This window comes from Rhamphochromis longiceps, linkage group LG23 (assembly GCF_057381845.1).
Source record: "Rhamphochromis longiceps isolate RC_006_pf linkage group LG23, R_longiceps_female_GT1.1, whole genome shotgun sequence".
NCBI classification, from domain to species: domain Eukaryota; kingdom Metazoa; phylum Chordata; class Actinopteri; order Cichliformes; family Cichlidae; genus Rhamphochromis; species Rhamphochromis longiceps.
Window position 1 is genome coordinate 19,738,941 of NC_140578.1, and position 16,307 is coordinate 19,755,247.

The 16,307-nt window shown below is 38.8% G+C and overlaps 1 protein-coding gene across 2 annotated transcripts; it reads right to left on the reverse strand.

Moving 5' to 3' along the window:
- Nucleotides 1–168: 168 nt before the first annotated feature.
- On the reverse strand, nt 169–14,726 carry LOC146641784 (NLR family CARD domain-containing protein 3-like). 2 transcript variants are annotated; one of them, XM_085399709.1, is made up of 10 exons: nt 14,341–14,726; nt 14,158–14,256; nt 13,966–14,070; nt 12,624–12,702; nt 11,728–11,950; nt 6,164–7,955; nt 5,866–6,039; nt 5,294–5,467; nt 5,152–5,198; nt 169–1,801 (listed from the first exon to the last, which is right to left on the reverse strand). In XM_085399709.1, the coding sequence occupies exons 1-10, from the start codon at nt 14,463–14,465 to the stop codon at nt 1,224–1,226; spliced, it is 3,396 nt and encodes a 1,131-aa protein (XP_085255835.1). In that variant the 5' UTR covers nt 14,466–14,726; the 3' UTR covers nt 169–1,223. The 2 variants fall into 2 exon arrangements, with proteins under 2 accessions (XP_085255835.1, XP_085255836.1); XM_085399710.1 differs by lacking the exon at nt 5,866–6,039.
- Nucleotides 14,727–16,307: the final 1,581 nt, after the last annotated feature.

The window sequence follows — 16,307 nt, forward strand, 5'->3', positions numbered from 1 at the left end:
CATCAAATATTTACCTGCTGATACTGAGGTGAAAGTCTTCCAGTGGTGTTCAGCTTGTGGTCACACATACTTCACAAACCAACCTGAAATGAGACTAAAACTTTTTTTTTTCAACCCTACAGTGACAGGTGTTTCTCATTGCATCTGAGTAATAAAGAAGTTGAGTCCTTTTATTTTATTATTTATTTATTCATTCATTCATTCATTCATATTCTTTCAGATCTGATCATTGTAATATAAAAGTCGTTTAGGATTTAACAGGACATAATAAATACAAAGCTGAATCTCTCCTAGCCCACCCCACTCCCATGGAGGCCAACACTACCCTCCGGTGGTGGTTAGACAGCATGGCACGTAAGCTTGTTGCAGAGTGTGGAATTAATCCAGCTCAAACAATAAACTCAATAAATAAAATAAACATGAAACTATATAACATCATCCATAACAAAAAACCCTACATAATCTTAAATAACATCAAGTTATTTCTTTTCAAATCAAAGTATTGCACTTGAAGTTCTGATGCAGAGATTAACTTTTTGTGGTGTTACGCCACAGTTACCCATGATTCAGCCATTGAAAAGCAGAGTTTACTAGACTGCATACTTATTCTAACATTTCTGGGATAATTTGTTTGGGAGGACTAGTGCAGCTCGATTGTTTCAGAGCTTCATCTGCTGGGTTTCTGCATAAATTGTCAAAGCTCATGTTTTGACAATTTATGTATGAACATACGTATTTATGTATTTTTCAAAAACACCAACAACAGACTTTCATTATAAAACAGCTCTAAAATTATTGGTAAACAATAAAAGAGTTGGTTGTCTTCTTATTTTAACAGCTCCTCCATAATACACAGCAGGCACATAACAAAAAGCCAGTACTGTTCATTGGATATGCTGGCACTCACAGTTGAACCATCATATCTAATTATTAAAACATCTTAAAATCTTTTAAATACACTGAGGTGTCATTCTGAAACCTAAAACCAAACTAATGAGGCTCAGCTATTGTAATACTCATGGCCTGAATGTGGATGAGGATATCAGGCCATGAGTCTCTAGAAGGACAGATTGATACCAGGACAGTCCTCACACACTGCCATTTCTGTTTGGTGCCGCAGCTAAAGATAAAGGAGCAGCCGTATTAGGAGGATTTTAAAGTAACAAAGCTTTGCCTGTTGTTCTCTTTTGAAAAAAAAAAAAAAATACTATTGCAGCTTATTGCTAATGTTTGTTGTAGATGATTTCAGAGTTTTTCTCTGTGTCTTCTTTTAAGTCACATATAGTCAGTGAGGTGTCATTCTGAAGCCCAAACCCAGGATAAAGAGGTTCAGTGAATGTGGTGTTGAAGGTGTGAATGTGATTGAGGCTGTCAGAAGAGACTCTGTAGAAGGACAGAGTGCCAGCAGCAGCATCCAAATACACTGCTACTCTGTTAGAGACAGAGGATGAGGAGGGGAGACGACTGAATGTTACACTGTTGTTGTGGCACAAAGAGTAACCATCATGAAAGCAGCCCAGGCACCAGGATTGATCATTCCTTCCAAGCCATGAGTGGTTTGTGTCTCCTTTCCTTCTGATTCCTTTATAACTCATGGCAATATCAACCCTTCCTGTCCACTCGACCTCCCAGTAACAACGACCAGTCAGACCATTGTTACACAACAGCTGAGAACGTTCAAATCTGTCTGGATGATCAGGATATGACTGATCCTCTTTCAGATGGGTTGCCTTCCTGTTGTTGTCACATAGTTGGAGTTTTCTGTTTACTGTGTTTGTGTCGATTGTGAGTTGACAGGAATCTGATGGAGAAAAAAGAATTGCAGTTAAGCTGTGTTTTAACATTTATCTGTTTGACACAAAACTATGAGGTTTAATGGTGGATTGTAAATGAACACGGTCTAAACATATTGATTATGTAAGTAAAATGAGTGGAGGTCTGTCAGTGGTGACAAGAGGTTAGTTGATTGATTGGGTGGGTTAAGGCTGCAAGCCTGGTCAGCGCCATCTTACCCTTCCGACCATACATACATTACACAAACATCACATGGGGAAGACAGGTCAGAGAGGTATAACAATGGAAAATACACAACACAAGGAAGGAAAAACCCCACCTCAGCACTAGAGATGGCACGATACCACTTTTTTATGTCCGATACCGATACCGATATCATAAATTTGGATATCTGCCGATACCGATATGAATCCGATATAGTGTTTTTTAATCAACAAAACTGTTTTTTTTTTAATATCTTGCTGCATTTTGTATAAGTTCATACTCAAGTTTAAAACAACAACTACACTAAAGCTATTCTGTTATACCTGTATGCAAAAAAAAATAAATTTCATAGTTCAGCAATACTGATCAATCTAATAAACTTAAACCTACACCATCCTCCCTATTCTGGTATTTTAAAGAGTACTTAGCGTAAATATTAAGCAACCTAACTAATAGGGTTCCAACTCCCAGCAACAACAAAAATAAATAAATAAAAAATAGGGAACCACCCCTCACGCTCCACCTCATGATGCTTAATCGACGTAATCAACCTTAATTTGATGCAGTGTGAAAAAATAAATGCACAGAAATCAATTATTTTTCAAGAAATATTAAATAGATTCAACATCTTTCTTCAACAAAATTGCAGACTGCACAGATGGTACCTTCCCAAAGGAAAAAGTACTATAGCTTACTAGGGTATATATATTAGACTTAATAGTCACTATATACAGTAATTGACTTCTATTCATTTTACATCAAATTAAAACTTTGGGTGTCAGATAATTATTTATTAAAAGCTAGACATTTTAAATGAGAATAAGAAAGAAAAGTATGTCTTTGTGCCCCCTTTTCCCTGTTAATGCCCTATCGGCCCCCCTGGCTAAACTTTGCTAGATCCGCCCCTGCAGTTACCAGCCGTCAGCTACGTAGAAAAAGATCCTCGAGTAGAAAGTAATAATAAATAAATTCTAACAACAGCTGATCAAGCTTAAACGTGCTGCTGTTGTTCAGCCGCTGGTTTCCTCTTTCTGGTGCAAAGTGGGCCAAAAACAAACCAGAGAGACGGACTCGCGACAGAAAAGCCGATCAGCTGATCATTAAGCAGTTTCATGATTGAAGTAGCAGCCAGAAGAGGCAGTCGCTCCATATATCGTTTGGTAAGCTTAACGCAGGAATGCTTTACAAACATTCAGAGATGGACTTACACACTTGCTTTACTTCTCTCGGGGATAACTTTATCGGAGATGAAATGCCGGGTTGCTAGCGAAGCTCCACATGCTATCCAGACCACCGACAGGTCCCGCATGCCACAGCCGCTCTATCACGTGATGCATACTGCTCCGACGTGCTAACGTTCTGAGGTGAGTTACGGCGTGTTGCAAGTTTTGTGAGGTGCTTTCGTGATATTTAATGGATCGGATTACATTTTTTATTTTTCTCCGATATCCGATCCAGTAATTTAGGTCAATATCGGACCGATACCGATACGTAATATCGGATCGGTCCATCTCTACTCAGCACATAGCACATAAATCAGCACATAGCACAAAATTCAGCACATCTCACAACACAGAAGACATAAGCTTCGAAGTGTAGGTCTGTGTCAGTGTACATGCGTATGTGTGCGTGTGTGTGTTCCGTGTTCAGCCGATAGAAAATGTCCCTTCACTCGGTTAGGCAACTGTCAACAGTCTTCGGTCGACGCGGGTTTCCTTGATGGAAGGGGAAGAGTCACAACACAGTCTTGTTATCTAAGGGAGAATTTTTGTTATTCCTGTCAGCTTTTGCCTTGAGCATCCAGCTGGCGCCAGGGGAGCCGCATGAGATGAAGATGGTAGTGCGAACAAACTGCTTCCAATTTTACAGTAGGTCTAATGTCCATCACTGGTCAACATATCTCTCAATTCCCATTTTTCTTCTCCAAGATGTTATCCATATTGCGTTCAATAAACACAGTCTGAGTACTCACAGCCCTGCCCATCGTCTATCATGTCAGCCAGCCTTGTGGGATTTTGAACAGCTGTAGGCGCTTCTTGTTCTTCGATAAGCCAGGTCCGAACGAGCTCCAATCAGCCAGAACTCTGTTATCATGGTTCCGAATTGGTAGATGTCGTTTGATGTTCTCCATCAAGAGTATCACCAGAAACACGACGCAACAGACCATCGAGTACCTGGCAGCAAACATCTCCGCAGGACAATTGGGTTCTACCAAGCCCAGGAGTTTGTCAATTTTGTTAAGGGACCAGTTGATCAAATCCATAATTCTTCTTTAGGTTTTTAAAAGAACAAGTCTGGGAGACTCTCTTAGGGTTAGAGAATAAGCGAGACTATACAAAGACATGAGAAGCCAAGGGAAGATAAGGGAGAGGGAGAGGCAGAGAGAGAAAAGTGCGACCACCTCCGTCAAGAGCCAAGAAGAAAGTTCTGGCACAGCCTAACTATTGCAGTGTGATCTGGTCCAGTGCTTTAATAAAAGAAATTAAATTACAACTAACTCGAAATAAAGCTCCATGATGTCATGATGAGTGCTGTGTGGCTGGCAGGATGTGTACCCAAATGCAGGACTCAGAAAAGGAAAGTTAACTTAAAGCGCAGCTTTATTGCTGGGAAAACTCTTCACAGAAATAAACATCACAAAACGAACTAAAAATCACAACATGAAACTAAACATTAAACTAGCTGTTGGAAGAGAGGATGTACTGTATCTGTGCAGAGTGGATATGAGTGCAAATTTATAACCTTGATCTTGCAACAGTAGTCATATCTTCCCTCTAGTGAACCTAATGCTGTCTGTAATGTAGAACCTACTGTGGTGTTCCAGTATTCACATATTCTGGTGCCAACTGAATTTCAGCCAACAACCTGACAGCCAGTAACACATTGTTGGCGTATCGGTAGTCCACCAATCCAGATACCAAGAATAAAGAACCACCACCCAATAAAAACTATTTATTTATACTGTTTATCTTGTGATTAAAAACCACCTGACTGATTGAAATTTCTTAATCATATCACATGCTCTGGTTTAAATACAAACTAATTTCAATTCTACTCACTGCTGAGCTGCATCGCATCTGGATATCGATGAAAATTGTCACTACTTTGAGGGAAAAACTCATTCGAGATTTTACAAAACAAAAACATACTTACACTTCCTCAGACCTGGTATCAACCACTCGACACCAACCGGTTCCAAGCTAAAGTGATACGTTTAGACAAATTCAGATCATCCTATCATTTTATATTATAAAGTGATGTGTTTATAATGTTAGTAACAAGATCACCCAGATACCTGAGAGTCTCCAGTCTCCTGAGTGGATCCTCAAGTCCGCATAGCAGCAGCTTCCCCCCGTCTCCTGTATGATTGTAGCTCAGGTCGAGCTGTCGCAGATGGGATGATGGGTTGGAATGAATAGCTAAGGCCAGAGAAGCACAACCTTCCTCTGTGATCAGACAGCCTGACAGACTGCAGACAAGCAAAATGAGATACATGTCAGTTCATGTGGGAATGCCAGTGTATAATTTAATGGTATTAGAGAACAGCATACTTATGGCTAAAATGATGATAACTCTTAATTTAAATTGTGACAATTAGCTTTTCCTTTCATTGAAAATGTGTTAATAAAATACTAATAGAATTCTAAAACTAAAGAGCCTGAAAACTCAAGACATTACTAACAGTTGCTTAAGACTGAATAAAGCACATGTCCTCCATGACTCAAATTGCTTTACCCTACAGGAGAATGAGGTCTTGAATGCACTTTTTTTTGACTAGTTAGCAAGCATAGCAAGAGAGAAAATGTTTCTTTGTTGTTGTCATCAGGCTGCTTCTAGGTATCGTAGCTCAAATAATAAACATCTCACCAGAGAGTTTCCAGTTTACAATGTGGACTCTCCAGCCCAGCAGAAAGCTTTTTCACTCCCCAAACATTCAGGTTATTGTTACTCAGGTCCAACTCTCTCAGATGTGAGGATTGGGAGCTGAGAATTGAGGACAAACCTTCACAGCTTTTCTCTGAGAGGTTACAGCCACTCATTCTTTAAGAAAAAGAGGACAACTGATCAGTAAAACGATCCACTTACTGACACACGTTAACTAATTCTACTAACTTGTTCTCCTGCTGTTTGTAGAAAATCCAGCAACTAAGATTTATGTACTTACAAAGCTTTCTTGGAGGACTTGACAACTGGAAGTAGCCTGAGAAGACCCTCCTCAGAGGGGGAGTACTTCTTCAGATCAAACACATTCAAATCTTTTTCTGATGACAGTAAGATGAAGACCAGAGCTGACCACTGAGCTGGAGACAGTTCATCCCTAGAGAGACTTCCTGAATTCAGGGACTGTTGGATCTCCTCCACTAGAGAATGATCATTCAGTTCGTTCAAACAGTGGAACAGGTTGATGCTTTTCTCTGCAGACAAATTGTCACTGATATTATTCTTGATGTACTCGACTGTTTTCTGAATTGTCACTGAGCTACTTCTTGTCTTCGTCAGCAGTCCTTGTAGCAGAGCTTGGTTGGTTTCCCATGAAAGACCCAGGAGGAAGCGGAGGAACAAGTCCAGATGTCCATTTGGACTCTGTAAAGCGCTGTCCACAGCACTCTGATATAAATGTGTCTCTGCAGATTCTCTTGATTCATACTTTTTGGAGGGTGTTTGTTTTTCCAGAAGATTGAGTTCAGAGCAGAAGAAGGTCAGATGAACATGAAGAGCAGCCAAAAACTCCTGAACACTCAGATGGACAAAGCAGAACACCTTGTCCTGGTACAGTCCTCTCTCCTCTTTAAAGATCTGTGTGAACACTCCTGAGTACACTGAGGCGGCTCTGATATCAATACCACACTCTGTCAGGTCTGATTCATAGAAGATCAGGTTTCCTTTCCGCAGCTGATTAAAAGCCAGTTTTCCCAGAGACTCTACCATCTTCCTGCTCTCTGGACTCCAGTGTGGATCTGTTTCAGCTCCTCCATCGTACTTGACTTTTTTCACTTTGGCCTGAACCACCAGGAAATATATGTACATCTCAGTCAGGTTCTTGGGCAGCTGTCCTCCCTGTCTAGTTTTCAGCACATCCTCCAGAACTGTCGCAGTGATCCAGCAGAAGATTGGGATGTGGCACATGATGTAGAGGCTCCGTGATGTCTTGATGTGGGAGATTATTTTGATAGCTAGCTTCTTATCTTGAAATCTCTTCTTGAAGTACTGCTCTTTCTGTTGTTCAGTGAACCCTCTGACCTCTGTCACCATATCAACATACTGATGAGGGATCTGATTGGCTGCTGCAGGTCGTGTGGTTATCCAGAGGCGAGCAGATGGAAGTAGTTTTCTCTTGATGAGGTTTGTCAGCAGCACTTCGACTGAGGTGGACTTTGTGATATCAGTCAAGACCTCAGTTTTCTGAAAGTCCAGAGGAAGTCGACACTCATCCAGACCATCAAAGATAAACAGAACCTTGAAGTCTTCAAAGCTGCAGATTCCTGCATCTTTAGTTTCAGTAAAGAAGTGATGAATAAGTTCCACCAAGCTGAACTTTTCCTCCTTCATGACATTCAGCTCTCTGAAGGTGAATGGAAATATGAAATGGATGTCTTGGTTGGTTTTGTCTTCAGCCCAATCCAGAGTGAACTTCTGTGTTAAAATTGTTTTCCCAATGCCAGCCACTCCTTTTGTCAGCACTGTTTTGATTGGTTCATCTCTTTCGGGTGAGGCTTTAAAAATTTCTTCTTGCCTGATTGTTCTTTCTGGTTTGTCTAGTTTCCGGGATGCTGTTTCAATTTGTCGGACCTCATGCTGATCATTGACCTCTGCAGTCCCTCCCTCTGTGATGTAGAGCTCTGTGTAGATCTGATTCAGAAGAGTTGAGTTTCCTGCTTTAGCAATCCCCTCAAACATGCACTGGAACCTCTTCTTCATTGTACATTTGAGATGTTGTTGGCATGTAGCTGGAGTTCCTGATTGAACAAAGAACAAATCCCATAAATTTGAGCATTTGATATTAATGTAGAAGATGTAACTCTGACATTTCACATCCCAACCCTAGATAAGAGAGGCTAGGCAATGGACTAGCAGCCCAAAACCAAAACAATACATCCACTGACACAGTGAAGAAAAAAAAGAAAATTGTTCCCCCCCCCCCCAAAAAAAACCCCCACCTATTCTTATATGTTGAATGCCAGGATCTCCCTAAAACAGGCCAACCAGTCTTCAACCACCTAGGATATGCATTATAAGTTCATGAAAAGAAAGTGTTGTGAAGATCGGGAAATCAGTTCAAACTGCCACAGAAGTGCAGTAGTGTAACTACTTAGTGGGAATCTGTAGGACCAGATGGGCAAAGTGTGAGCAGAAAAGGCAAACATCAGGTGAGATGATTCTGGGTACTTCACCTGAGGAGGAAGGTGCTGAACGAACTTAAGGCATAGCACCAGGCTGCAATACTTGGCACAGAGAGCATTTGTAGAATGAGAAGCTCATGAGAGAAGATTCATCAGTATGGCTTCCAAGATCACAAAAAATATAGCTCCATGAATGTCATTAAGAGCTATGCACCATTTTATGTAAGTGATGCTCGGACCAAAGATGTTTTGTTAATATCCGAACAATGCCTTTCTTCAGAAAATACTGAAAGAAGAGAAAAGCTGGAACATCCTGAATTCTCTAACAGGACGACTCACATACAGATGAAGGCAAAATTATTCCCCACCTATCAAAGTCTTTATCAAAAACTCCCCTAACTTTCCCAATTGCTTTTTTGACCATTTCATGCATGAAATATGACAACCTCAATCAGGATTTTTTAAAAGTATTTTTATTCATCTTTAGGCATGAAAAAAAGATTTTTGAACTTTTCAGTTTTTTACATGTCCCCTTAGGTGGACAACATGGGTTTTGACTTATGACTTTCACAAACAAATAAATAATATACACTGTATAAAAACTATAACATAACAAAATATGTTTTTATATATTTTAAATATATTTTATAACAATATAACAAATGTAACAAATATATGTAGAGGCTCTGTGATGTCTTGACTGCCACCCACTGGCTGACCAGTGAGTGGCAGGGTATGGACTGACACATAAGTGTCCAATGTAGTGGTTTAGGTGCAACTATACCATTAACACTAACACACATACAAAAAAACCAGCCTTTGAATAGTTGTCCACTATAGTGACCACTATGCGTAAAAGGGTTAAGTGGGATTTTCAAAATAACATTTCTCAACATACTACTTCTTGTTAGAAAGTAGGAATGATTTATGTTTGTACACAATTTCAGACTGATATCAGAAAAAAAAAAAAAAAAAAACTACTAGGCTCAATATTATTAACCCCCTGAAAAACGATTTTTGAGCATTAACGTTGTAAGTCTCGCAGCTTAGAAAATCCAGTTAAAATTGAGGATCCTCTTCTAATTTGCACGCAATGTAAGAACCACAGCAAGGCTTCGAGATGTCACTTGAGGAAGCATACCAAAGACAAAAGAAACAGCTTAGACTTGATTGAAAGAATTGTTGACACTCTCCAAGATATCGATATACAAAGTTCTAATAGTATTTAATAATAGTATCTAATAGTAAGAATGAAAGATTTCAAAGTAGTGATGTGCGGATTGATACTGAAATATCGATTCCTCCGATACCAGTCATTTATATTCTAGAATCGATTCTCACATTAAAATATCGATATTTTAGTAATTTAGAGTAAATTTGTAGTTTATCATTAACAGGAACACAGTGGAAAGAAGCTATATCATTCGGATTGTCTACATTGGAAGGAACTACTTCCTCTTACGCCTTTCATAGTCATGTGCGAAATACGGCTATATAAATGTCTCCACCCCCTGGCGTGTGCACTCACAACAATGGCTGAGTGTAAACGGAGTCATGTGTGGACGTATTTTACATCCACAAACAGCCGAGACGTGGTTTGCAATACATGTGGCAAGAAAATGAGGTGTTGTACAACGCCACTAACCTTGTCAAACACCTCAGAGTAAATCATATCACAGAATATGATGAGCGTATGTTGAGGTGAACTGAAGAGGAGGAGAGGGACAGGTGCTGCTAGGGCGAGACAGACGCCTCTCACGGAGTCCTTTAGTGCTGCAGGCAGGCAAGGTTTTCAAATAGCGCACAACTTAAATTTTTTTTATTTCTATGTGATGAATTCTGCATTATTAAGTGATAAGAACAAGTAATCTGATGTCCTGTAATCATTATGACGCTATAATTTGAGATACAATAAAAGATACAATAAATAAAAAAAGTTTTTGTACAGAGTATCGGTATCGGATCGGTATCGGATCAGTATCGTCGATACCACCCTGAATTTTACTTGGTATCGGATCGGAAAGGAGATCAGTGATATCGCACATCACTACTGAAAAGACAAATGACATGACCTGTCTGGAAAGGACAGTCTTGGGCCTTTTATGTCATTTAGGGAATCAGCTTATGTAAAAGTGCAATGTTTATTGGTTTATCTGGTTATACTGGAAGACAGTGAATGATGCACAATTCATGATTTGATTGTTTATTATACTCAGCACTTTTGTATATGTTTTGTTTATAGACCACAGACATCCACTCCCGCACCTACGAGTCCTTGTACGCCCCATCTGTAAGCCTGTGGTTGCATTACTGTGCTGTAGTGTTAACGAATGACAGTAAAGAAGGAAGAACCTAATTTGAACTCCTGTTAGTTCTGACCGGCACCACTGCTATTCAGCCAACGCCTATACAGTCATTGGTGAAACCCAAATAATTAGTGGCAGACCAAGAAAACCTGCACTTCTGCTGAATTGGACTGGACATCTTCAAGCCAGACTGCAGTATGTTAAGCACAACCTGGAAAAAGACTATCCATACTGAAACCACATCCTAAGGCCAGATAAGACAAAATTAGGGCTCTTTGGTTCTTATGTTTGGAGAACATTCTGATCCACAATGCTGCACTGACAGGAGCTAGAGAGAAAGAGAGCATATTTCTCTCATATTGGCTTTTCTTCATTGACTCCCAGTTAAATCTAGAAAATTTGATGGGCTTACTTGTGGTTCCTAGAGTATTTAAAGGTAGAATGGGAGGCAGAGCCTTCATCTTTCTGGCCTCTCTTCTCTGGAAAGATGCACAGTTTGCTATTAGTATCCAGGTTCATAATTTCAACCAAGGTGATTTTTGATATTTGGGAAATAATTTTATTTCTGAAATTTAAATCTTAAATTATGCATATTTAGCAAGACCATGTTAAAACATTATTTGGTCTCTTTAAAAGGATATGGGTAAAATAATTTTATGGTCCAAAACAAAGATTAGATGAAAAATATGGTTTGCCAGTGAAATTTCAGGTGAAGATTAGACCATTTGACACCCGTGTTTTCCCAAACCCTGCCACAAGCGGTTGTAGGGTTGCAATGACGGTGTTGCTCAGGACTGTAAATACTGCCTGAGCCAGACTCTTAAAAACTGTTTTCTTCCTGGTAACACCTCTCACTCTTCATTGATGAAGTGAGGTCACAAAAGCTGAGATTTACAGTGGATTTGAGGAAATCACAAACACACACCAGAACACAGTCTGAACTTTATAACCAGACGTGGAATGAGTGGTGGGAGTGGGACATAATGTGATAGCAGCCAGGTGTTGGTTTTTTATGAACCTAGTTGGAAAAAAACACGTCTGATCTGGACACTACACTTGATCTTTATAGAAAATGTTCTTACTTCTTTGTAGAGAGTCAGCCAAGGCCTCCTGCTTCATCCACCTCAGGAAGTCATCTACCATCTTCAGAAGAGCTTCTCTGCTGCTCCTCTTCTGGTTTTCACCCTCCAACATCTCCTTATCCTTCCACTGACTCGCTAAACATTCTGGATGATCTGGACTCAGAACTTTCTGGATCTTCTTCAGTTCATTCTTCACAAAAGTGATGATGTTTTCTTCCAGCAACTAGAACAGAATACTATATTTTTTTTTAACATGAATCGTATAATTACCAGAAACATCGTATCTGGTCTTGTACAGAATTTCAACCTACAGGCCTACAAATTACTATAAAGGAACTTTATTACAAAGCCTGCCACTTCATCTATACTGGATGTATAGAAATAATGACTACACAGCTTTACATAAGCTAGTCAGTCAGTCAAATACAATACAACACTGAGAACAGGTGTTACTGTAGAGTTTTAGGTTTGTCCTCTTTATGATTTCATATTAACAATGCCAGAGAATTTTGTTGAACTGAATTACGTCAACAAGAATTTGATTTAATCTGATGAAACTGCGCTACTTGATGTATAAGGAGCTTGGAAGGACACAATCTGGACTTCTTGAAGTTTCTTGCAGACGTTTCAACTCTCATCCGAGAAGCTTCTTCGGTTCTAAGAGCAAGAGAGAGTCCCAGATTTTTAAGCCCCGTTGGGAGTGTCCCTAAGCCCTTTTGGCTTGTTCATCTTCTTGAAATTTAAGGAAGTCCAGATGCTTTCCTTCCAAGCTCTTTAGACTATGATGACTGGATGACCGAGAACCTTCACAGACATGTGCTGCTTGATGTTATATTAGTACACAGTCCTGTTTGATTCGTAGCTCAAGTGAAGGACGTTTCTGTTCATGTACAGACCCTAAATATGGAGTCCAGGTGTTTTTGATCCTGCTGTTCAGACTGACCACTAGGAACCTCTGAGCTCTCCTGATGCATCCTGTAAAAACATAAACTATTAGTTAATATTTGATATAAACTTGAACTAAACATTTGAACAAAAATCTGACCAAACTTCGGCTGCTCAAAAAAAGCAGAAATCATCAACACAGCTTTACTGTCTTCCTTTAGCTTCTATTATGTCTGACTTTCTGTCTAAATGCACTGTTTGAATATTCTACAAGTTGCCAGTTGCCAAACAATACAAAAAAATAGACGACCCTTTACTTTGAAGGATTTTGCATTTCGCCTTCACAGCAGCAACAAAAGAACTTTTAGTGAATAATGTGACTTCTAATTGTGAAGATAGGACATAATTTGTTATTTTTACTTTCATATTGTGATGCCAACAAAATGATGCGTTATTTTGAGGAAACTAATTAGTGTTTAATGGACACAAAATAATCTTATTGAAGTAATGACATCAGTGTAGCAAAATAATAACCATTATCTCTCGGAGAAAATGCTAACGTTTTCTGACACTTGTAAGTTTTCTGTTTATTTTGAAAGTATGAATTAATTCCAGTCACTTGTTTGAAAGTCATCAGGTCTTTTACGTTTGTCATAATAATTAATTAGGTGTACAAGTAAAATACTCAAGAATCCAAAAGCACATGCAAAAAACTGTAAATCATTGTTCCTGACTTTTATTGACTTTAGACCAGATCTTGCTTAAATTTTTGTCTTTCTTTTATTGTGGGTTAGATTTGAACACTTGAAAAAAAAAAGCGTCAATGTGCAACTAAAACAGCAAATAGTGGCCCAATGTAGGATCAAAATACTAGTGAAAACTAGCCCAAACTGGAGCTAAAGCTTTAGCAGTTCTAAGTTTAATGCTCCAGTCTCTTGTGGATCTTGTAAAATAAGATAACAGAAAGCTTTGTGCATTCATTAAAGGGCATATACTCTCCTGGAAGATATAAACAGTGGCACATATAACACTAAATCTATCTATTTGTCAAATTTTACAAATCTATTTGTAGTTTTAGTGTTGAAAGTACTTGTGAGAGAGTTATTCAGAACATCTTTCACAAACTCTGTACACACAGGAGGTTCGCCATCACAGAGGGGTTAACTCACTTTGCCTGTGAAGAAGGTTTCTGTGTAAAATGTCACAGTGACTTCTTCAACTGGCTGCTATTCACAGACACACAGCTGGATTCAGCTTCAGAGGAGTCGACTCTGTGATCAATGCTGTTCTATTAAGCCTATACAATCATATACTTTTATGTAAAATATTCATTTTCATATTATGGTAACTTACTTTTTGGCAGTATGTCTAAAACTGGTGTTTAAATTATTTGGCCGTTCACTTTTTGAGGACACACAGCTGGGTTCAGGTCTCGGAGAATTCAGCATCTGATGGATCCTAAAAATAAATAGCCTTGCATGAAAAAACGTCATATGTGGATTTGAAGTTAATTCTTTAAATCAGTTAATATTGAAAACAACTCACGTTTTACTGGAGGAACTTTTTTGTTTGAAATCAGTCGCAAGTTCTTTTGAATCGTTGCTCTTTAAGGACACACAGCTGGGTCCAGGTCCAGGTTGGTTCCTGTGAATAATGATGGAGCAGTGGTGTGAGTGCTGAGCTGTGACATGGAGAAGAGTCATGGACAGTTAAAGATGGGCATCTTACCTCTGAGCTTTGGTCTGGCTCTCATGTTCCCCACACAGAGCGGTTTTAGAGGGGGGGACTCCCTCCTCTCTGTCCTCACACTGATCCATAGCAGAGCCCACTCCTTCACACAAACAAAACTTCATGAGTGGATGAACATCAGATTTGTTGGAAATGAACTGAGAACCAGGGACAGCAGCTAATAGTAGGAGACAGATAAAAAGAAAAACAGATAATACGTGGACAGCGTTTAGGTTTGTCAGCTGTCAGATAATTACACGTATGTCACAGTTAGGTTTTTATCCCACCTGTTAGCAACTCTCGTATGACTTCAGTAAGATTCACATGCATCCATTAGTTGTTAATGTGATTGTGTTCTCTCATTTTCTTAATGTTTTTTGAGTACTCAATGTCCATGATTCACCTGCAGGAGCTTTGTGTCTTACATGGGTCGACACCATTGTATTTACTTTGGCAACAAAACAGTGAATCAGGGTTCAAATAAGAAGAGTCTGCAGATGGTGAGAAGTCCTCCTTTTTGTGCTGTGTGGAGCTGCCAGCCCTAACCCTCTGCTTCCTTGTGATCTATGCAGTTTTTACTGTGAGATGAAACTCAATAAAATAGTTTCAACTGTGGTTCAACTTTGCCCATCTGTTGGCCAGGTTGAAGCAGATTTACAGCTGAATAAACTGTTCAGCAACAATTCTGTTGACACTGTGTGGCTTTTAGGTCTAACTGTGAGGCAAATAGAGAGTTAACAGCTGTGTATACAGGCATGGTTAAAACAGATAGTTAAATGTTTGTGTACAGCAGGTTTAACAAGTTTAACAAGGTTTTAAACTACAGCAAACATGTAACTGGACTTAAATCAGATAATGTAGCAAAAACAAGAATCAAACACTTCCTGTAAAATATTCTTAGGTATGTTTAAGACTTTGATCTGTGTGCTTAACAAGTTTATTAGACTACCTGACATTAAAAAAAAAACAACAACAACAAGAAAACACAAAGACTTGAGAAATCTGCCAAAAACTTGTTTAAAACTAAATGATGGTATAATGAAATTGCTGTTTATCGGGCAAATTACAAACTGAATCCACATTTTTATACCCAAATTTACACTGGACTTGTGTCAGAGATCAGAAATTAATCCATCAAATAACCACTAAAACATTTTTTTTCTGTGTTTTCTGTTCAGGAATGAAAGTAAATAACTGTAATAAAATTCTACTGTGCTTTACATTTTTTCTGCTTTTCTGTAAAAGAGAACATTTGGGTATGGATAACATGGATAATTATATTCTAGCATTAAAAATATAATTTAGATTGCAGAGGTTTTGCATACTGGTTGATTAATTGTTACAGAAACATAAACTGTTATTTTGGTAATAACTATTACTGTTAATATAAGGACAGCTGTGGCATAAACCTTACACTGGAGGTGGTTTGATAAACTTGTTCAGCACTGCAGCTAAAATGTCCTGATAAATCTTCAGTAAGTTACAGATAATTATTTATAGATTTTAATAAGTACGAAGATGTGAATGCTAACAGTCACACGGTCTATAGTCAGTCTACTGGGACAAATCATGGTATCATGGCTAAATGTGCTGTTTCACATTTCTTTCTCTGTTTTACAATCCAGGCCTTTTTCAGGGCAATAACTGTAACACTGTAAACTTTAATATTGGCCTAATTACTGCTTACAGAACATGTAACGCAGGAATGTCAAACTTGATTTAGTAATGAACCCAATTTGATCTCACGTGGGCTGAAAGAATAAAATAATTTCACAATAATCCACTTTTTTGTGTTTTAATATAAACACGTTCAAGAATATTTTTACATTTACAAAACAGATCAAACAAACTGCCAAGATCTAGAAATACCTTCAACACAGTTTCCCTGCCTGTGTTAAACTGTCTTAAACTTTGAAATGTGCAAAGTCGTCCAAAAGTGGGCTGTTTCTGGCCCCGAGGCCGCATGT

Bases quoted from the DNA above. Each gene is read 5' to 3' on its own strand.
- LOC146641784 (XM_085399709.1), bottom strand. From the start codon at position 14,465: ATGAAGTTTTGTTTGTGTGAAGGAGTGGGCTCTGCTATGGATCAGTGT. The intron at 5,199-5,293 runs GTATCTGGGTGA...GTATCACTTTAG, and splicing joins AGGAGACTGGAGACTCTCAG to CTTGGAACCGGTTGGTGTCG. The intron at 1,802-5,151 runs GTAAGTATGTTT...TTTCTCCATCAG, and splicing joins GATACCAGGTCTGAGGAAGT to ATTCCTGTCAACTCACAATC.